This window comes from Rissa tridactyla, chromosome 5 (genome assembly GCF_028500815.1).
Source record: "Rissa tridactyla isolate bRisTri1 chromosome 5, bRisTri1.patW.cur.20221130, whole genome shotgun sequence".
NCBI lineage: Eukaryota > Metazoa > Chordata > Aves > Charadriiformes > Laridae > Rissa > Rissa tridactyla.
The window spans coordinates 8,872,853-8,894,424 of NC_071470.1; the positions used below are offsets into that span (position 1 = coordinate 8,872,853).

Here is a 21,572-nt window from a genome sequence, read left to right on the forward strand (position 1 = left end):
GCCTTGCTTTCTTAATTCTTCTATTAAGCTTTCACAAGAAGAAATCAGTGTTTATTTAAAAAAAAAATTATTTAAAAGATGGTTAGTGTAGTCTGGTTATTGTGGTTTGTACATATGGGCACACACTGGAATTATGGTTAGTTCATTAACAGGCATTTAATGCAGTCATTTAGACCCAGCTTCATCATCCAGCTGACACAAAAAGATGTGATCTCTGTATCGCAGGGAAGTGGAGTAGTAGAAGAGGTCCTGAAACATGGGGGGCAGAAGAGTGAAGGCCAGTAGCAGGGAGCTTAGCAGGTGATTGGGAGGAAAACAGAGCAATTTAGGACCTGGTAGCCACAGTGCGAGAGCAAGTCAATAAGGAGGAAAAACTATACTTGCAACAATTACAGAATAAGGAGTAGCATCTTCAGAAAAGATCTGTGAATAGACCCAAAAAGGATGAATGAAAGAGCTACCAAATTTTGGCTGAGCAGCGCGTCGTGTCTTTGTTAAAGAGATTCTCCCTGCCCATTAGAGCGATGAGTGCCACCTTCTCCTCTCCATGACAGATGTTCTCAGAGCTGAGTGATGAACTCCCACGATTGTCTGTAATCATTTGGAAAAAAACTTCTACCTAGACTATTTGCATTTCTGTTTCTGGCAGCTGAGGTAAAGGAAACCCTTGGATTGAAAGATCCTGTGGACTGGGTGTTCTTACATTTCCGTCCTAGCCCCCTAGGGACTGGCTTAGCTCAACTGTCATTACCATTTAGGAGGATGATGTCCCCTTTGTACTCCCAAAGGATTTATGTGTCTAATATCTCCTGTTTCAATCCCAGGCTGGCAACTGCATCACTAGGTCTTCCCTAGTCCTGAGAGATAGCCAGGACTTCCCAAGAGACAGAGCTAGTGTGGGATTACAGGGTGTCTGTAGAGTTTGCCACGCAGGATGGGAGATATTTCCATAGGATGTCACAAGCAGGAATCATAAGCTATAGTCTCCATGGAAATCTTATCTTTACAGTGGCCCCTATCGTAGGTTTTAGCTTTAGAAGGAAGAAATGAGACATTATTTTGACATCTTCTTTACTCCTTATTTTATCAGAATTCTGCTTCCATGACAACATGACAATATGACAACAAAACTGGAGGACAGGAGGATTTAAGTAGTAAATACTGTCTCTGCATAAATTCCATATTATCCTTAATATTTCATTAGGGCCAAAATTTTCAAAGTTAATCACTTTGCATAATCAGATAAGTCCAAATATAGATATCTAGGATTCAAAACACTTGGATATTTCCAAATCTCAGTGAAAGAAAAGGTCTCAGGTATCAGCTAGATTCCAATATGTAGTGATCCAGTTTGGATGAGTTTCATGGTTTTAGCCTGAATGTTTTCCCTGTTGTGGTTGGAGTTCAGATTAAGGTTCAGACCACCAGGATCTGAAGTATTGTGTTTAATCCTGGATCCTTCATGGTTCAAAGGGCTGGGGAAAGGGTTGGGAATGTTGGAGGAAATACCTCTGTGAGTTTGGAGGCTGGCATGAGTTGCCAGATAATAGAGTACTGGGCAGGAGTGGGGTAAGATTTGTGATGGTAGATGTTGAACAGCTGTGGTGACAGCAGGTTGCGAAGAAGTCTGCTGCATGCAGGGGAGACGAGTGCCACTCATTTAGTCTTTCAGACCCAGAACTTTCCCATAGCTCTTTGGTACTGACAAATTCAATGTGACACCTTACCCTGTGTCTTACAGGATCTGTGTGAATATGGTAAGATCAAATTCTGGAACTGTCTGTTGAGTCTGTGCAATAGCAAAACATAACCCTCTCTTGCCCTATTCTTAATCAGAGCCCAAGATATTTTATAGACCTATGTGCTCATCCTAAGCAATTGACCTGGGTCAGCAGGAGGTGATTTCTGTATGGATATTGTGTGTAATGATTCCCACTCATGATATCTAGTGCTCACTAGGTCAGTTTATCTTCCTCTGGTTTTGCAGTACTGGCAGTGCGGTTATCTCTTAAACTGGGGCTAAACTTGATCTTAACCCCAAGCCTAATTTGCAGACAAGCCATTCTCCCATACTGGTGCCAGCACATAGTTTAGCCTTTTGTGCTTCCAGGAAGATAAAACGTAATGGGCTTCAGCGCATACTTTCCTGAATCCTTCATCCACTACCCTAACTTCAACCTTAATCTTGAGGGCCATATCTGCCTTGTGTATGGTACACAATGGATGAGAGAGAAATGTCTTTTATTAAAATGACAGGTTGTGGAGATATTCATATGTACCTTTTGCTTCATGCAAAGAAGGTAGAAGCATATGTTAAATCACTGGAATGTGTGCTCATCAGCAGGTGAGATGCTCGATAACTAATAATCTGTTTGCAAAAACTATTAATAAAGTGTGAACAGGCACAATTCAGGCTTTCTGTATTAAAGATGCATGACTACTGATAGTTCAAAGACTTGGCTGAAAATGAGCACGTCCCTTCTCACAGTAATAAATAATCTGTAGGGCAGTCCGCATGGGTCACGACATTCAGCAGGCAGATTCTTTTCATGCTTACATTCAGTGCTTAGAAAGTGCATGTATTAGCCCCTTGCCCTCTACAAATCTAGCTGCCCTCTGCCTAGCAGAAATAAAACCCTCCCTGCTCATCCATTTCACATTCTGTTCCTCCTTACCCAGTTTCATCTGGAGGTCTGATCCTGATGGGTCTGGGGAGAAGCTCTCTTGATTGATTAATAACTGTGCTCCAGGAGTCAGGCTGCCTGACCCACTTCCCATGCAGTAAGGTCTATCTCCAGAGGCAGTGCTAAAAATACACCACCACCAGTGATCTATCCAGCTGCATGTTATGCATTTTTGTTTCCTGGACTCGTGGTGTCTCAGGCTGTTTAGTAAAGCATGCGCTGGTGTAAGCTGGGCACAATCAGTAGCCTCACCAGTAAGTGTGAGTGACAGTGCAAAAGGACCCATTCTTCATGCTACACCAGTGCTGTCGTGATTGCAACGTTGTACTTGTCACATCCTCTAGAGACCACCTTTCAGGAGTTATTTTACATTAGGGAAATACTATATTTAAAATAACTCTAAAATTTGGATTCAAGACTAGACCTGAGCCAGTGGGGTTGTATTGTTTAAATATTTGCTTGCCTTTTAAAGATGAACTTGTTTATTAACACGTAATTCATTTTACCATTCTGCCCTTCCCACGTAATTGTACTAATGAGCTGTTTTGTATAGGCTGTATCTGCTGTTCTGGATGCTAAATAATTTCTGCTTAATAACTATGTTGATTTTTGTTTGTTTGTTTGTTTTTCTGCAGGCGTCCATATGTAGAAGCAGTCAGCCTTTATCTGGCTTTAGTGCTCGATGCCTTGAGGATGAGCAGATGCTCCAGGCCATTAGAAAAGCAAACCCAGGAAGTGATTTCCTATACGTTGTTGATACTCGGCCCAAAGTAAGTACAGTCAATTTCTTGCAGGTAGCAAGACTGAACCTGGGCTGAATACATTAGGAAAGATGCACAGCCCAAATGACTGACCATAGTTCTCATCTTAGTTGCACCTATGTAACTCCACAGGTAAATCAGGATTTATCAGGGGAATCTTAACTGGGAATCTTGCCCACATTTTTATCTCTTAGAGGATTTTTTTCTTTACACTGAACTTTTCTCTTTTTTGTTCTTAACAAAATGTCAAGATACAGAACAGTAAATAACTTGGAATAGAATTGTTTCCACACAGAGGAGCTATCAGTAACTATATTACTGATGAGGTTAGCAAAAAACAATTCCCATTATAAAACTGTATTTACATTTTTAAATATACAATTTTAAACTATATTCTAATGTTGCAAACCTCTGCCTGCTTATGTGGGAATATTTCAACGACCTCTGCATAAGGCTAAGGAAAGACCATTTACTGAGGTGACAAGGAGACCTTCTTTGAATATCTCCAGCACTTTTGTGTTTTTGAGAGAGAATCTGAAATATGGTAAATAGCGATCTCAGGTGCCATATCTCATAATTGACTAAAATCTTTAGCCAAGATAAAAGCTTTAGAAAAAATTATGCTGTGCAGAAGCAGTGAAACTCAGTAATGATCTAGAAGAGGTTGGGAGCTAAAAAAAATTTGTGTCCAAATTTGGCATGCCAGCAAACAGCTCAAGGTGATAAGAGCTAGATAGGCTTCAGTGTCTGGAGGTGGGAGCAGGGATATATTCTTTCTCACACCGTTGATAGCTTCCCTGTTGTAGTTACCAAAGCATCTGAAGAAAAGAAACCGAAGGGGCAAATCTCCACAAAATCCCTGGTAGATCTAGGGTGAGCTATAGCAGTGGAAGAGGAAAAAAGAGAGCAAAGGTTTGAGGAAAAGGAACAAACGAGGAAGCTCTTTCAGCATCCTGAGATGAGGAGACAGAGCCTGAAAGGGCAGGGTGGCTAAAGCTGAGAAACATGAGGAATGGAGCGAGGAAGGGCAAACCTGGCAGAGCTGGAGCAGACACAAGGGACCTGCCTGGTAGGTGATGGTCTGAAGGCCTGGGGGCTGGTGGGAAAGTGCTGAGCACTCACAGCTGTAATGGGAGGCAGCAGCCAGAAAAACAGGGTCTTGGCATGTCTCATTGCACTTTGTCATTTGGTGGCTACTTTGACCTTCAGTTCCCTCTTTTTTCCTGCAAAGACGAGGATGGTACCGCCTTACTTGCAGTCTTGATGCAAGTGAATCATGATGAGCACTAGGAAAGGATTGGTATGTTTGTGTTCAGAGCAGGCTTTGGATAGGAAGCACAGACCTGGCTGCCTAAATAATGCTTGTTTAATAGTTTTCTGTATGTGATAATATTTATAGCTTAGCATTTCCTGGCTGATGATATTCGTACTCTTCCATAATTAAGGAGGTTACTCATTGATGGGATTTATTACTAATGACTTACTGACTTGGCTACTAATGATGTTTTGCAAGGTAGTAACAGGAAGGATCCATCCTGTAAACTTTTCTGGTAAATTACTACGATGAGACACCTCCTGTAAGCAGTGAAAAGAACCTGTTCTTCAAGGGGAGAGAGTGAAATTGGCTCGCTTAGCCATGAACGATGGCATATTTCAGCAATATGGCTTCTTCAGGAGCTAGTCAGCAAATGAAAACTGTTTGTTTTAATTTAATTTCTCTGGGGGGAAAAAAAGAAGTTTTGATGTAACGACATTTGTGTGCAAAGATTCCTAGTTATCTCTCTGTGCTGCAAGAATGGACCAATTTTCTAAAGATCCTGTGATCCCAGGTGCCAAACGCAGCCTTGTTACAGCTGTTACAGATAATTTTGCAGTTCCTGATGCATGTATAAATCTACAGCATGTAGGAAGTGACAGATATCAGTGCAAGCTGTTCCTGGCATTCCTCAGGGAACCTTTAACAAATGTAAAGGTAAGTTATTGAGTCTGGTGCAAGTGCTCTAGGAAGCTAAAAATCTACCTGCCTCTTCTCTCACCAGAACTGGTTCCTTGCAAAGATGATCAATATTAACGGACCAGGGAATTCAGCATTCCCAAGAGCTATTCATATGCTGTCCCTCATTGCGCTTGATAATCTTCAAAACAAAAGCTTTGGCTGCGGAAGAAAGCTTTGTTTCCACTTCATTTAAATACACCAGGATGGCCATATGCAGAGCTTTTCTTAGGCTACTGTCTCTCTTCATATTCTCCTTCCTCTACATGTTTACAGAATAAACTAATATAAACTTACTGTTTATGAGTAAAACAAATTACTTCTATAACTTTTTATAATAAGACAGGAATCGGTTATCCTCCACATGAAAGAAGATGCCAGGAAACCTGGCAAGCGAGGTCTGTTCCCGTTAGAGGTTGTCTCCTCGTAGTCACTGAGATTAAGCGAGGACAGGCACAATTTAGAGAGCTTTGCAACAACTACTTTAAGAGCAACAGATGGAATTTTGGTAGGTGATGTGGAAAACTTGTTAGTAAATATTGTGGCAGCTGCAAAGTTTGGCAACTGACAATATTTAAAATAAATGAGTGTCAGAAAGCCCTGCAAATTTAACCTTATATTTATTTGCTTTTAAAGAGGGCTATTTCAGACTGTCTTAATAAAGGATTTCTGTGATAAAATTGCTCTGCGGCAGAGACAGTTAATAGCATTTATTTTACTGAGGATTAGGTCAGTCAGGGGCTAGATGTTTTTCATTTAGCGTTTCAGGGGTCTGTGGTGTCTTGGACTCACGTGCACAGATCTTTCTTCCTGAAGCTATATGCTATTGCAGAGAGACGCTGCTTCATGTTGTTTATGTTAGAACACTGATGTCTACTTCAAAAGATAAAGATTAGGATTCAGCAGATAATTTTTATCTTTCTAGCAAGTCACACTGAGGACTGTGTCCTTAAAGGACATGCTGTTCACAGGCTGTATCTTTTTTTTATTGTTCATTGATAGTCAAAACATGAGCAGACTGCTGGTCGATAGACCAGATTCTTTTTTTGCCTGCACTTTTTCCAGAATGGCATACTACAAGTTAAAAGAAGTTTTACACAAGACCTGAGTAAATGAAAAATGCTGGATTTTTTGCCTAGGTTTGCATCTGAGAATATGGTTCCTTCTGTTGTATCATGAAATTCATGCAATGTTTCAAATCCTAATGATGGTCCACAAATGTAACGATGTACTCCTATTGCCAAGTTCTGCTGCTCATGGGAATGGATGCGCTAGAAAGTGTGAAGATGGGAAAAAAATCCCCTATCTTCACATATTAAATTGGACAGAATAAAAGAATTGAAAAGTGGTCTCACCCATCTGTTTTCTTAGCATCTAAAATTAAATTCTAATGGCATAAAAAGCTTTTAGTCTTTAGCTGTTTCCTTTGAAATTTAAGAGGTCAAATTTCGTCCATGGAAAGCTATTTTGACATACGATGTAAAAAAGCTAGACTTGTTCATCTTGGTTGGAGATAAGTTGGCAGCAGACAATCAGTCCTGCTCAGTTGCATGCATTTAGCTCCAAATTAAAATTTAATATCGGGAATATGTGCGTTTAGGGTGGAAGAGATCAGGAAGAGACACATTCTTGTTTATCCCATGATATCATTAGCCGAGTACTGAATATATTATTGTGAGTTTCAGGAGTGACCACAGAAGCAGCAAATCAATAGTACTGCCTGCGATATTGGGAAATAAACTGGAAATGGAGTTATCTGCACAGCCTCTTGTCCCCATGGCGATGCCTAAGACACACATTGTTTTGGTATCTCATGAGCATAGGCTCTCACTGCAATGAAGATGAGTCTCTTTTTGTCCAACTGATGCCTCATAAGGTCTCTCCAAAAGCTTTGTTAGTGCTCTCCAGTCTGGATGTGCAGTATCCATTGTCATTTAATTCTTAAATCTTTCCTGAGCAGAAGCTGTTAGTCCACCTTGGAGTGGAGGTTCTGCCATGTGGGACGCTTTGTTATTCCTGGAGCCTTCATATTTCTTGGGAAGTTCAGCCTGCATTTCATAAGAGAACATGCACTTCGTGCAAAAAGGCAGTTTCTTTCTTGAAAAGTGAGATTGGACAGTGAGATTTACCTATAGGAAATAAAAAAATAATTAAAAAAAAATCATAGATAGGTGTTAAAGTAAAAGTACTTAATTCATTTCTATCAGCTCTAGTTTTCAGCACTGAGATCAAAATTTGGCATAAGGGGCTTGGCAGATAGTTTTTTTTTTTTTTTCTCCCCAAGAATTTCAAAGAGGGCGGGGGGGGAAATAAGCATTTAAAAAACTCCTTAATTTTATGCTTGGGAAAGCTGAACTAAAGAAGCATTTAGTGACTTTCCCATGCCAGGAAGCAAGTAACAGATTCAAAGACAAAACCCTGGCTTCCAGTTGAATGTATTGTTTGCCGAAGCATAGGAAAATATTTGATAGCGCTGCATTGCAAATGCAAATATTTGTGGTAATTTAGTCAATTTAATTCTTTTGTGGTCTCTCACAACTAGACCCACGATACTATAAACATAGGAAAAACTACTCCAACTCTGTCTTCATTATTCCAAACTTCGAAGAAGGAAGCTGTATCAACTTTTGGTTGATTTGAGCAGTAAAACACTCTAATTTGAGCAACATTGCAGTGTGCATATGTGATGAAACAGTGGCATGGCAGATAAGACACTGCCACCTCCTGGGTGCGTTCTGCTAGTAAACATAACGCTGATCAGAAATGAAATCAGAACAGCCTTTTGAAAACAAATGAAAGCCTTTATGCTCTTGCAGAGGAGCCCTGCATAAGCTGTGTTTTTTGTGTCTAACCTCGCTAATGAAGTTAACGCTCAAGGTGCGTGAAATAGAGGTCAGAGCCTCAGCAACCCAGCACCCTGCAATGGGCTATAAACAGTTCCCCAATTCCTAACCCATTGTGTTGACACTCCGATAAATGCTTCCTGTTTGTGCCTGGCTTAAATCACTCAGATTTATTGCAGTAGACCATGAGCTTTGTTTTGAAAAGAATGTGTTTGCTACTGCTTTTCATCCAATTTTCCCTAAATTTTTCAGCTCAATGCAATGGCAAACAGAGCAGCAGGGAAGGGATATGAAAACGAAGACAACTACTCCAACATCAAGTTTCAATTCATAGGCATCGAGAACATCCACGTCATGAGAAACAGTCTGCAGAAAATGCTTGAAGGTAATACTCTTCCTCATTGAAAACTAGAGGAAAGATTAGATCCTTCTGTCACATAAATCAGGGTAACTGCTCTGAAATCAGCAGCAGTGAAAATGGGTATGAGAAGGGAGCTCTGCATAGCGTGCTGCATGCAGCTGCCTGCTGGCGAGTGGGACTTGTGCAGCGGCGCAACTAGTAGGGATTTCCTAATTGTGCAAACACCTTGTTTCATGGGTGAAATCCAGGTATCGTTTACTTTAATGGCAAAATTCATTTGACTTCCATCCACCTTACTTCTGCTACTTTGTCTTTTGCAGTTTACATTGATGCTATAATGAAAAAAATCACTTATGCTGACTTTGATGCTAGTGAAAAACATAGGAATTTTTTTTAAGCTCAGAAAACCTATGGTTTGATTTCTGTATGTGGTCAATAAGGTAGTCATGCATTTTAGACTGGAATTTTAATAGAAATTTACTCATGCCCTGTATAGAACATGTTACATCAGGTTTGTGTATGAAACTCACAGTCAATGGGTGTAACCATTGAGCACCTTCATAATCCCATGGAAATTAATAATAATTGCTTTATAAATACTTATCAGTGTATAAATGAGTACATCTGTACTGCCATTTAATATTTGGAGTAGATTACTCTTTAGAGGCCTTCTGTGAAAGGGGTAAGAATAAATAAGCCACCCTTGACCCTCAGCGTCTTGTTGATTTTCACTCCACTCCACAGTATTTACTTCATGTATATCATCAACACCTTCTCTCACCTCCTGGATCAGCTTGATGTAGCTATTCTCGGTGAATATGTGAATTTTAGATCTAAGAAGGGCTTACGTTTTCTATGACAGAGCTGTGCTCTATTTTCAAATGAGAGCAGTTTATGAAAACCAGCAGTAAAGTTGGTGCAGGTACAACAGTCACTCTCTTCATGACTTATTTTGACTTAATTCCTTGGTCTAAGGGTCTTGGGAAAGAAAGTAGAAGGATTTTTAGTTCACTACAAAGCCTCGTTTGGCTAGGAAAGAGGCCGGGTGAAGAAACCTGTCACTTTATTTATTCGGTTTAAGACCATCAAAGTCAAAATAATAAACAACCAGCCTGGCTGCATGGGACAGTGCTGTGTGCTATTTTTGAGCCAAAAGTTCATGAGACAGGCCCAAACTGACATATAACGAGGTAATTTCTAATGCATTGAACACTTCAGGCAGCTTTGGGGGGGCATTACTTCTTAGCTTCTATTTTTACATGAGCCATAGGCTCAAAACATCTGCTTTTTTCATTGGTTTTATATTTGCTATGTTGAAATCTCATATTTAGTGACCTGGCTGATAAGATTAGAAATTAGTGAAGTTAAATCTGCAATTTCAAGCGTTTGTGCCTTTCAAGTATTTTTTTTTTTTTAAAAACCTCATGACTTTCAGTGTAGGAGCAGGGCTTTTCTCATGGAAGGGACTGCATATTTTTCATCTTTTTCCATTCGTAGTAGTCTCCCTTCATCCCTTCATCTGCTTCCCCTGGGGCCTTTAAAAGGGTATTTACTACCTGACTTGCACATACGAAGGGAACCAGAACCAAAAAGGCCGCCAAGGACAATGATAATATAATTTAATATGGCTTTAAATTTCTATCAAGGAGTACTTAAAACACACCTGGGTCAATCTTTAAGGTAAAACGTCACATCATACTACAAGCATTGCAAGATATGTCTGATGATCATGATCTGTTGTGAGATGTTACAAGGTACCTAAAAACCTTTGAAAAGACACATGAGGCTGATGAAAACTGATTTTTGTTTAATGTGTGCTGTATTGTTGCTTGGAAGCACGGAAAAGAGGACAAGGTCTGATGTGTTGCAGGAGTGCAAGGGCAGTTTTATCCAACTCACTGGAATTAAGCAGAAGTGAAAGTTGGAGGATCTTTTTCACATGAGAGACTGCAGACGGTTTTCAATATACAATTTTAAATAACTTCCAATGCTGAGGAAATTTGAACGAAAATTGATTATTCAGTTTTCCATTGGAAAATGCACTTATATTAGGGATGTGTTCTTTTCAATGATGTTGCTTTAGGAAAAAGCGGAAGAAATTAATTTATACTTATAATAATGTCAATAATGTATTTGAGTAGGTAAAAATTTGGTTTCAGCTTTGTGATTTTACTGACTTTCATTCTAGCAATTTTATTTATCTTAACTTTAACATGTGTTTACTTTTGTATAATGTTATTTTGGCAAAATATATCAGCCTTATAAAATGATTAAATTTGTAGGATAAGGAGATTTTTTTCAGAATATGCAAAACATTTTGAGATTTGACTGTACTCTGGAAGTAAAATGCATTTCAACATGCTGGAATTTCCTTCCAGAAAGAAAAAAAAAGTTTTACTTTTGTCTCTGCTGCCTCATATTGCTTTAGTATACTATTGATTTTTTTTTTTCATTTAAAGAGAGGTGTATGTGAAGACCCTTGTGATAATTCTGATCCTGTGCATAACCTCCTTGAAATAATTTTTAATATTAGAAGGAAATGTTGCACAAGGACTTTTCTCAGTAAAGATTCAAGGGCTGGCCGGGGCTGCTGGTTGGCACGCGTGATGGGGCGAGTTTGCCATACATCCAGGGGCCAACCACGACTTGAGCCCCATTTGTTGCGCGTTGAGATGATGACCGCATATGCTCCCTCTCTATATTTAAACAGCAAATATGAACTTCTCCTCCCCTCATACCAGGAGCAGTAGTTGCTGATGTAAGAGCAGCCCTCTGATCCTTGGACTTCAGTGAGAGATCACCCAGGAAGAGGGCCTGACAGTTTCGCCCATGGCATTTACTCCTTCCTCTACTGATGGCCGTCCCACCAGAAATGGGGGAACCGGTCCAGCATCCCCCTCTAGTACTTTTGCTGGTGGAAGAGGCCGGCTCCACCATGTGTCCTGGTTCTTCCTCCCCTCCTGGGGACAGGAGCACCCCTGGATTGCTATGAGCCCTGCCCAGCGCGGGTCTTGATTGCTATGAGCCCTGCCCATGTAGCAGGTCTTATTTCTCCAAGATTTTGGTACCTTTTCTGCGGAGATGCCTTTTCCCCTTAGAATCAGCCTCTTAATTGAATTCATAATTGAATTCAGTATTAAGGTCCAGATCAGTAGCCAAAAATTATGTGAAATACACAGTGTATGCCTTTAGGACAGTCTGAACTTTGCTCAGTGAAGTGGTCAGTAAATATTGACTCAAATTTGGTAGTGGGAATGAGCAAAGCACTATTTCAGCCTTACCTTGGGCTTTTGTAAACAGAGACAGCAGCTTCAGCCAGAATTCAGCTACTAATTAGTCATGCTTCCATCTGCACAGGAGCATTAAGCATGTGAAAAGCTGTTTGCTTTCACTGCTGCTATCTGTGCGTTTTTATAAATATCCTTCAGAAATGACTTTTAAAATAACCATCTGGAAGAGGCCCTACGTACAAAGATTGCGAGGCTTGGTATGGACACATTAGGCTATTTTGCCTCTGAATTAAATAGAGTTAAGACAGCCAGATATGTTCAGCAGTGGTATAAACTCTGGCTTTGGCTTGTAAAATTAAATCACAATTACTTCGAAGAAAACTAAAATTATGCCACTGACCATAATTAATTGAGTCTTTTAGAAGATTACCAGAGGACAAGAGACCTACTAAGACATTATTAGTTCACAGATCTAATTTAATAATCTAATAATCTAATAGTTAATCACAGATTAACTCAGTAAAAATGATGACATTTTTTCACTGTATTCCTTAAATTAGTTTCACTGGTTAATATCTTTTTGCTTAAAAGACAGTACAGTTCTACCTGGATCAAAATAAATGTGTAGGCTACTTATGGGGTGAATTTAGTATCTCACTCTTGAAAATAGATTGCACCAAATATTTTTGAGTATTTGCTTGCTGCTGGATTGAGGTATCTGAATTGGATTCTGATTGCCCTTTTTTTCTTCTGATGTCACAAACTCTGTAATGTTAAAAAAAAAAAGACACTTGCCTCCAACAGGATAGAAACTTAATGTTGTAAAAACTGTGAATTATGGCTTTTATCTCACCATCAGAACACTTTCTGACTACAAGCGATGTTTCGCTAAGGTTTCATTCAGGGATGGAGAACTGTGGAGTGAATCGCTTTAGCTCAAACCCCATCGTCTGTGGTGATGCTGATGGCTGGGTTTGGTGGGCAGCCCAGCAAGCGTGGCCAGCAACAGGAGGCTGTGGCACCATTTAGGTGGATGTCTGCCTGTCCGACAGCAGAAATCATGTTTTCTGCCTCCAAGCCCTCATTATTATACATATATACATGTATATATACATATTATACATCACAATATATACATGATCCCCTCTCAGGGGTTTGAAAACTTTGCTCCCAACACAGTTTTGGAAAATCTGTGCTGCACAGAAGGATGTATTTGGCAAACTGTTTGTTACAGGCTTTGTAACAGCTTCTTTTTTTTAACTTAAATCAACATATTGGGTAAAATTTGACCCAGCCTCGTTTCTTAAATATATGCTTTTTTACAATGGTAAAGTTTGACTGTGAAGTAGCCATTCTTTTCAATAGATGAACGTTTTAGATGGGGATATCTGAAGAGATAACTCTTAGGTTGAACAGTCAGTGAAAGCTTAAGGGACTATAATTAGTGTAAGATGTAACTTGTTTTGCAGTTTGTGAGCTGAAATCGCCTTCAATGAGTGACTTTCTCTGGGGCCTAGAAAATTCTGGCTGGCTGAAGCATATCAAAGCGATTATGGATGCTGGCATTTTTATTGCAAAGGTAAAGTGTGCAAAATGAGAACAAAACTTGTACTAACCAGATACAGACAGCGAGGATCAAATTCTCTGCTTGTGGGTAACTTCTGTTACCTTCAGCGACGTTGTATCTGGAAAAAAAAACAACATCTTGCAATGCTTCATATATGAGGAGAGACGATTCTTAGGTGCTGCCTTGTGGACATTTTGCTAATTTGGTAAAAAAAAGTTTGTGTTCTTTTCACCGAAGAATTCAAATGTGCTAAAGCCTCTACTACCCTGTATCTTGTTATGCCGGGTATTTGAAGGTCCTTACTTTACTCCCCAGCAGTGATTGTCACCGTGTCTTTCCCTGTTTCCCCTGCCTCCTCCACTGGTTTCTGGACATGTTCTTTGGTGAAGGTTTCTGTTCAAGCACTACTTCTTCACATGGTAGTTGTAATATAGGAATATTAGCTACTGTGTTTTCCCCTCTGATTTATTTAGCATAATGCACCTATTATATACGCAGCTAAATGCACCTCCTAAACCAACTCCTGTGTATTACCATGGCCAAACTCTCCAGCAGCTTCTACTCTTACATACTCAAAAACTGATTCAGTAAACAGTTGTTGGCTTTGGTAAGAAATTATTTCTCCTAATCCCACCCAAAGTAGTGCAGGTATTTGCCATCTACCAACAGGAGTTTAAATTTTATTACCCCCTTCCTTGTGCTCTGCCTTTTAAGGTTTCAATTCTTATTTTTGAGATTACTATTACAATTTCTTATAGGCCATTTTATTCACATGACCTGCTAGATATGACTGTATGGATGAAACTTGACGGGTTTCCCTCCTCAGTAACTGCTTCTTTCTCCTGCTTTGCTTCTCCCTGCTCAGCGGGCAACTGGAGTTTCTTACTGCTGCGGGATAAATGCACATGTTATTATTTCTCCCAGCCCTACTAGCTTTCATTAGCTTTTAAAAATCAGGTCATTTTACATTAGCTCGACGACAACTTTTCCCCAGTGGCTAGTCTTAAAATACTGTCCAAAAAAATTTATCCTTTGTCCGTGTGCTTGCTAGCCTCGTGCCTCCTCAGGCAGGCACTTTGAGCCGTTCTTATTTGTGAGGTTCCCAGTTCTGTTGTTGGTCTCCTGCCCACAGGGGTTCTATTTTGGTAGAATCTACTTGTCTCTTGAGATAAACATAGATAATTTATTATTATTCCTTGTTCCCTATTAAGCCCAAACTTAACTTAAATGTTTGTTTTTCTAAGCCGTATCTTTCCTAACCTATTTTATTTCTCTGCTTTCTAAATTTTGTTCTCTTTAGAAATGACAAAGGCCAAACCCCTTAGAACTTAAAAAAAACCCCTCAAGTTCCAAAAATAATGCAATACTTCGGAGAACTTAGTACGATCTCTTCTATATGTGTTTGTGTATAAAATGGGATCCTCTTTCCCCAGTTATTTACATTAAGTGAGTAAGAGCATTAACTGCATCTGAATCTGCTTTAGGTAGTTGTACCTCTCTGGCGAGTTGAAGTATTTTAATTTAAATGGATCCCACATCCTCCTGTAGTGGAGCGTGAACAGGTGACGCTGCAACCACCATAGTGCATGGGATGGGATGAGATTAAGACACTTCAAATGAGAGAAATAACACTCAACATAATTAAAAAACTCTGTGGCAGAGTTAAAAAAAAAGAACAAGGTTTCCCAGTTCCCTAATGAATGCTCTCTATGTTGCACTGTCTCGCTGTTCCTCTCTTACCATTGCCTTTCTCCCTGCTTGTGGAATTTCTGACTGTTTCTGTACCCGTAGGCTGTGGCTGAGGAAGGTGTGAGTGTGCTTGTTCACTGCTCTGATGGCTGGGATAGGACAGCCCAGGTGTGCTCTGTAGCGAGCCTTCTATTGGATCCGTATTACAGAACTATGAAGGGATTCATGGTAAGCAGGTTCTCTTTCACAGAGTAAATAAAGTATTATGGCATCATTTAGTATTAATATCTTTGGCTTTAATGGAAAAGAAACTTTCCTTAAATATACCTTTTTCATTTTCTTTCTTTCTTTCTTTTTTTTGTTTTGAAGTAGGAAGGAAAGTTTTTTTTGTCCAAGTTACAGTCTCCCAGTTTCCATATGAAATGTTACCAAAGGTGGGGATCATTTGGCCACCTGTTTATTTCTTTCCTAACTTTGACCAAGAAACTCTCTCGCAGCCCAAGGAGCTTTCCTGCAAGCGAGAGTTTTATTCGTTTCAGGGATCAGTGGAGTTTTGAGTGTCAGAAGCATGTGCTCCCGAGATTACAATGAGTGCCTATGTTGGAAAATCTGTTCCTTTCCCAAACAAACCAGCACTGGTTAAGGATCTAGGAATGCTTATCAAGTTACTGATCACACGTGAAAGAGATGTTTGAGACATTTTTAGGTTCTATTTTAGAAAATGATGAATCAAGCTAATTGAAGCTGTGCTGAAATACTGGCATCCCCTCTGTGTCTGTGAAGAGCGCTGCATTCTCTTGAGCTGGCAGCAGTGCTTATTGTTCGTTATTTTCCTACTTACTCGAAAAATTATCTGGGATTCTAATACCACTCGCTTACATCATTCTTGCTTGTCACTTTTCTGCTTATTCTAAGAATTAACTGGAATTCCAGTACTGCTTGTTTACTCCACTCTTCTGCCTGCTTCAATGTGTGTCAGCTCTGCTCCGCAGCACTGAATGCAATATTCTCATTTTAGGTGTTAATTGAAAAAGACTGGGTTTCCTTTGGTCACAAATTTAACCACAGGTAAGGCAGTGCTAAGGTTTTTCTGTATCTATTTTTACGTAGTCATTATCCACTGCCATTCCAATTTTACTTCCTTGTTGCCTTACAAAGCATATCAACAGAATGCCCTCCGGAAATTGCCATACCCTTTTCTCCTACTATATAATTTAGCTGCCTGGAAAAATGGAAGCAAAATATTTTCATATCAGTCTTTTCTTATCTATGCACTCCAAGATTGCTCTCGGGAATCCCGAGTGCTGGTCTTGCAGTTGCTACGAGCACTGTGAGAACCACGTGGGAGAAAAGTAGTGTGTATCTGGCTTGGAAAATCCCTTTGGATTCCAGCAGATCTTTCAGTAAAGCCAAGACTCCCCACCTAAGTCCCTGTTCAGTAAAGTCTACATCTTCCAGGACAGTATTTAAACTTAGGCATGTCTGTGAGTTATCTATTATGTAAAATATGCTCTTTCTATTACACTCTGTTCTAATGAAAACAGTAGGATTTGTTCAGAAGCGTCAGCTAAAGCAAAGCAGAGCGTCATCTATTTGGACAAGTTATTTTTTACGTCCAATTATGTAAATGCTATCATGTAATGAAAATGCTTGAAGACTTCATAGATTTGAACATGGATAAATATACACGTTTTCTTTCTTTCTTGTATTTCATTTTAGTTTCTGTAAAAATGACAAATGCAATTTTTATATCAGAGTTTAATTACATTATATTGTTTGATTTGAATATAAATGTGTTGTAATTTCCAAAAAACACACCAAAACTTTCAAGGAATCTGTACAGCTCCACACCATTTGTGAAATTCCAGCAGGAATTACTACATTTAACATAAAAATGTCATATGTCTGTTATTATCAGTGGTGAAAGGTATTATGAAATGTAATCACCACTGATAGCTTTGGTTTGCAGTACAATATTGTCATATTTTCTTCGATGCGTAACAATAGTAGAATTAGAAGTTTCAATTTTAGATGTTCATGGAATTCCACACATATACACACACCCACACTAGACAAGCAGAATAACTGATTGAAAATGCTTCTTCCTATTATGTAGACTTACATATTTTACCTCTATTTTCAGGCTCCTTTTCTTCATTGCAAGTGGTTCCAAGGGACATTTTTATAGACAGAAAGTTTGATGTTCACTTGGCAGAGTAGCATGTAGCCATCTCCCACTTTCTAAAAATGTCACTAAGAGGGGGCAGCTTTTAAATTGTTTTCTGCCAAGGTTATTCTGTTCCTCTCCTGCTCAGTTTTCTGGTTTGGGGAATGGTCTGCCATTAAGCGCCTGTCTAAGATACGTTTTTGTTATTAGGTCATTGCAGTCGTTCTTACAATGACTTATGTTACTGTGGTATAACTTCTTATTAATAGTGTTAAAACATGGCTATGCCATAGCCAGCTGTTGGTAGCTGTAAGGCAACAAGACACCCATAAAAGTGTTTTTTTTCATTTGTATTTGATAAATTCTGCCTTCATTCTACTCCACGAATCTTGCATCATTCCTGTAAGTAAAAAAATACACTAGCAGTTGAGATTTTAGAAATGAATGCCTATGGTGTAACTTGCACACTTAAAGTGAGGGGTTTGTTTTCATTAGTGTTAATTCAGTTTTCCTAGAGGATTTCAGGTTATGATCATACGTATCTTGTCTTGTTTCAGGTATGGAAATTTAGATGGAGATCCAAAGGAAATATCCCCTGTTATTGACCAGTTCATCGAGTGTGTTTGGCAATTGATGGAACAGTTTCCTTGTGCCTTTGAATTCAATGAGAGATTCCTCATCCACATACAGCATCATATTTACTCTTGCCAGTTTGGGAATTTCCTGTGTAACAGCCAGAAGGAGAGACGAGAGCTCAAGTACGAAAGTCTTTTCTTTAGGAGCACATTTCTATATACAGTAGCGAACCGCACCCCAGCGTGTGGGGTCTGTGGGTGGTGTGTTGAGCAGTCAGATATTTGCCCGTCTACATGTGTGTGCTTTCATAGGGCATGGAGTGCAGCGCAGACTTCTTGGCTGTCGTCTTCTGGCAGCACAGATTAATACCGAAAAAAGGTTGATCCTCTGCACTGTGGCTCTTCTGGGAGAGTAATCCTTGGTGTGCGTGACAGGGATTAGCGAAAACAGACAAGAGCATTAGCCCTTCAGCCGCGCGGCCCTACCTTTATTGCTGCATCAACAACATAGAAGGCAAGCCAGCACAATACTGATACAAGACGATATCGCCTCCTGAAAGGAGGTTGTAGAGAGGTGGGGGTCGGTCCCTTCTCCCAAGTAACAGGCAACAGGACAAGAGGAAACGGCCTCAAGTTGCGCCAGGGGAGGTTTAGATTGGATATTAGGAAAATTTTTTACATTGAAAGGATTATTAAGCATTGGAACAGGCTGCCCAGGGAAGTGGTAGCGTCACCATCCCTGGAGGTATTTAAAAGACGGGTAGACATAGTGCTTAGAGATACGGTTTAGTGACGGCTTTTGTCAGGTTGATGGTTGGACTCAATGATCTGAAATGTCCCTCCCAACCTAGGCGATTCTGTGATTCTATTCTAGTTAAGTTCTCAGTTTGATTCACCGCTCTTCTGTGTTTCAACCTGTCTTTGGATGTCATGTCAGAACAGTTTACTCCAGACCTCTTGGATACTTTTTTATGAAGAGCCTTTTTGTCTGGTTACCCTCCCTAGGACTGAGTCAGCAACCTATCATTCTGCTGCCTGGCCCCAAAGCCATTATGAATTAATCTACCTGCCCTCAGGCCCAAACAGAGACAATAGCATCGTTCCTGGCAGTGATGATGGTGGTATCTGCTTCCTGGAGCCCTGGCTGCTCAGGTGCATCACAATACCCACTACTTTTCTCACGCATCCAGACCGTGCCAGCAGCAGCAAGGAGCAGAAGGTGGGAGTTACTGCTTCCTCCTGCCATTTGGTCCCTTTCACTGCTCAAATGCCGAGCGGCCTCGGTGACACAGACCATTTTAAACTAAAACCTTCACGGGGCATCACATCCCAAGGCCCAACTGCCTGAGAAATTGCAGCTCAATGGTGTCAGAGTGCTTTTAAACATGGGAATCCCTTCAATGTGTAGAGATTGCTCTGAAAGCTGATTTTTATGGACGTGATCCGCTCCATCTCGCAAAGGAACGTGCCTTTGCACCTTCCCTCTCCAGCTGCTCTGGCTTTATGGGAAATGGATTGGATTTTACCTTTAGTGACAAAACAGGAATATGAGTCTCTGTTTTTCTATATTTATAACTCAAGTCTAATTCTGTTAAGGAAATATAAAGCTGATTGTAAACGAGTAGTACAGAGCACTAGAATGTTGCATCTAAGCTTTAGCTATACCTGAATTGTAGTAGAGACTTTAATAAGTTTTTTATTTAATATACTTTTTTCAGAATCCAAGAACGAACATATTCATTGTGGGCTCACTTGTGGAAAAATCGTGCTGATTACCTGAATCCTTTGTACAGACCGGACCACAGCCAAACCCAGGGGACCCTGCGCCCACAGATGGCTCCATGCAACTTCTTGTACAAGTAGGTAGTACCACTTGCTACCGAGAATTGTAGGATGTGCTAGTACAGAAGAGAGCGCCTTTGTATTTAAGCATTTCTCATCCCATAATGTACCTTCCTGAGCGTAAATTCAGTCTCAGAGGTCACGTGTTCATTCCCTGCGTGCCCATAGTCAGCCAACACCTCCGCACCATTCCACAACAGAGCATTAGTCTGAAAAGAGGCTTAAGATTAAAGCTATATTGATAGTCCCGTGTCCTCGTTTCATGGTTACTCTCTTCTTCCACTGAGAAAAGTCTCTTTCTGTTCTGTTCTCGTCTGTGGTTTCTGAATCTAAAGTCGCTTCAACTTCTTCCATTCCAAGTTTTTTGATGTTTATCTGGATCAATTGGTGTCAAAAATAAAAAGGGACATTTCAAGAAACCATATTGTTTCATTGCTAAAATAAGTGTTCAGTAAAACAAAAAGCAGCCTTTCCCCAGGTTGTTGCTACACCCTGAAGAATACACAGTAAGTTTTACTTATTTTTTATTCAAAATGTATCAAAACATCCTAATTTTAGAAATGGTACTACTGACATTCTGACTTGAGTAACTAATTGTGCCATTAATCTTAACAAGCTTAAGGAGAACTCGAATAGAAATTAATGAAAACTGTGATTTCAGTAAAACTGATCACTTTGTTTTCCAGTTGCAAGTAAAAGCACCGTTAAAAAGTCAATAAATATCCTAAATGACAGAAATTGAATCCTTTCATGTCTACTATTCCAGGTCACATCCACTTTAAAACAACTTAAAAATAGTTGTTAATCATATTTTTTTGGATAGCGGGATTTATAAAAGAAGTACTGATAGTGCAGATCCTCCATGGGATGAGTAATCCTGTTGATTTTAACGGAATTACTTGGGCGCGAAAAGATTTCCAAGCATGAGCTCTCAGATGATAAACTTAAGGGGGAATGTGACTTAAATAGTACACTACTGGGGAAGGAACAATAAACCACCAAGAAGCACGCACATGCTCCAAAAATATCTGCCAGCTACTTGGCTGGGCAGCTGCAGGCGAGGGCAGGTCTCTGGGTTACTTAACCCGTCTGGTGAACTAGAGACAGACTCAGAGTCTGGCTGCAGCCACCTACGGCCAGGAAGAGAGAAAACAGGAGGGACAGAGTAAGCCATGGACTTAAAGTTCGAGTCCTTTCCTCCTGAAAATGAAAAAGCAACTCAGCTGTTTGTCAGGGTTTGTCAAATAATTCATAGAATCATAGAATGGTTTGGGTTGGAAGGGACCTCAAAGATCATCCAGTTCCACCCCCCTGCCCTGGGCAGGGACACCTCCCACTAGACCAGGTTGCTCCAAGCCCCGTCCAGCCTGGCCTTGAACCCCTCCAGGGATGGGGCAGCCACAGCTTCTCTGAGCAACCTGGGCCAGTGCCTCACTACCCATTCCATACAACAGGAAGAGAACTTGCCAACATATATGTTTCATGCAATTTCCAGAGGCCAGTTTAAAATGTCAGTTGAGATATTAAGAGAGCAGGATACCATACTGGTTTTTTACTCCTGATTTTTAACTCTTCTTTACAGGCAGGAAAAAAACCAAACCCTGTTAACTAGCTGCACCTCACCCCCCTGCCCCAGCCCCAGCCAAAACCAAGTATACAGAATGTCAAAGTCACCTTCATGGGAAGTTAAACAACGGTTGAGAAGTAGGATTATGAAAAACTGTCTTTAACCATGGCTGTTTTATACATACCATTGCTCTAAGGCCTATAACGTAGAACGAGAAAATAATACAGCAAAAGTTTGCATTCAGTGAACCACCCTCAGCCACGTGAGCTGAGGTGCCTTCACCTTTCTTTGTA

General features: G+C 40.1%; 1 protein-coding gene across 3 annotated transcripts in view; it reads left to right on the plus strand.

Moving 5' to 3' along the window:
- MTMR7 (myotubularin related protein 7) overlaps positions 1 to 21,572 on the plus strand; it is a 50,345-nt gene that overhangs the window by 25,371 nt on the left and 3,402 nt on the right. For 2 of the 3 annotated variants that reach the window (XM_054203038.1, XM_054203040.1), the window contains exons 6-12: positions 3,320 to 3,454; positions 8,534 to 8,666; positions 13,342 to 13,451; positions 15,231 to 15,356; positions 16,147 to 16,196; positions 17,853 to 18,053; positions 19,589 to 19,729. In XM_054203038.1, the coding sequence (XP_054059013.1) occupies positions 3,320 to 3,454; positions 8,534 to 8,666; positions 13,342 to 13,451; positions 15,231 to 15,356; positions 16,147 to 16,196; positions 17,853 to 18,053; positions 19,589 to 19,729 (896 nt within the window). The remainder of the gene's footprint in view (positions 1 to 3,319; positions 3,455 to 8,533; positions 8,667 to 13,341; positions 13,452 to 15,230; positions 15,357 to 16,146; positions 16,197 to 17,852; positions 18,054 to 19,588; positions 19,730 to 21,572) is intronic. The other variant, XM_054203039.1, reaches the window with a different exon arrangement.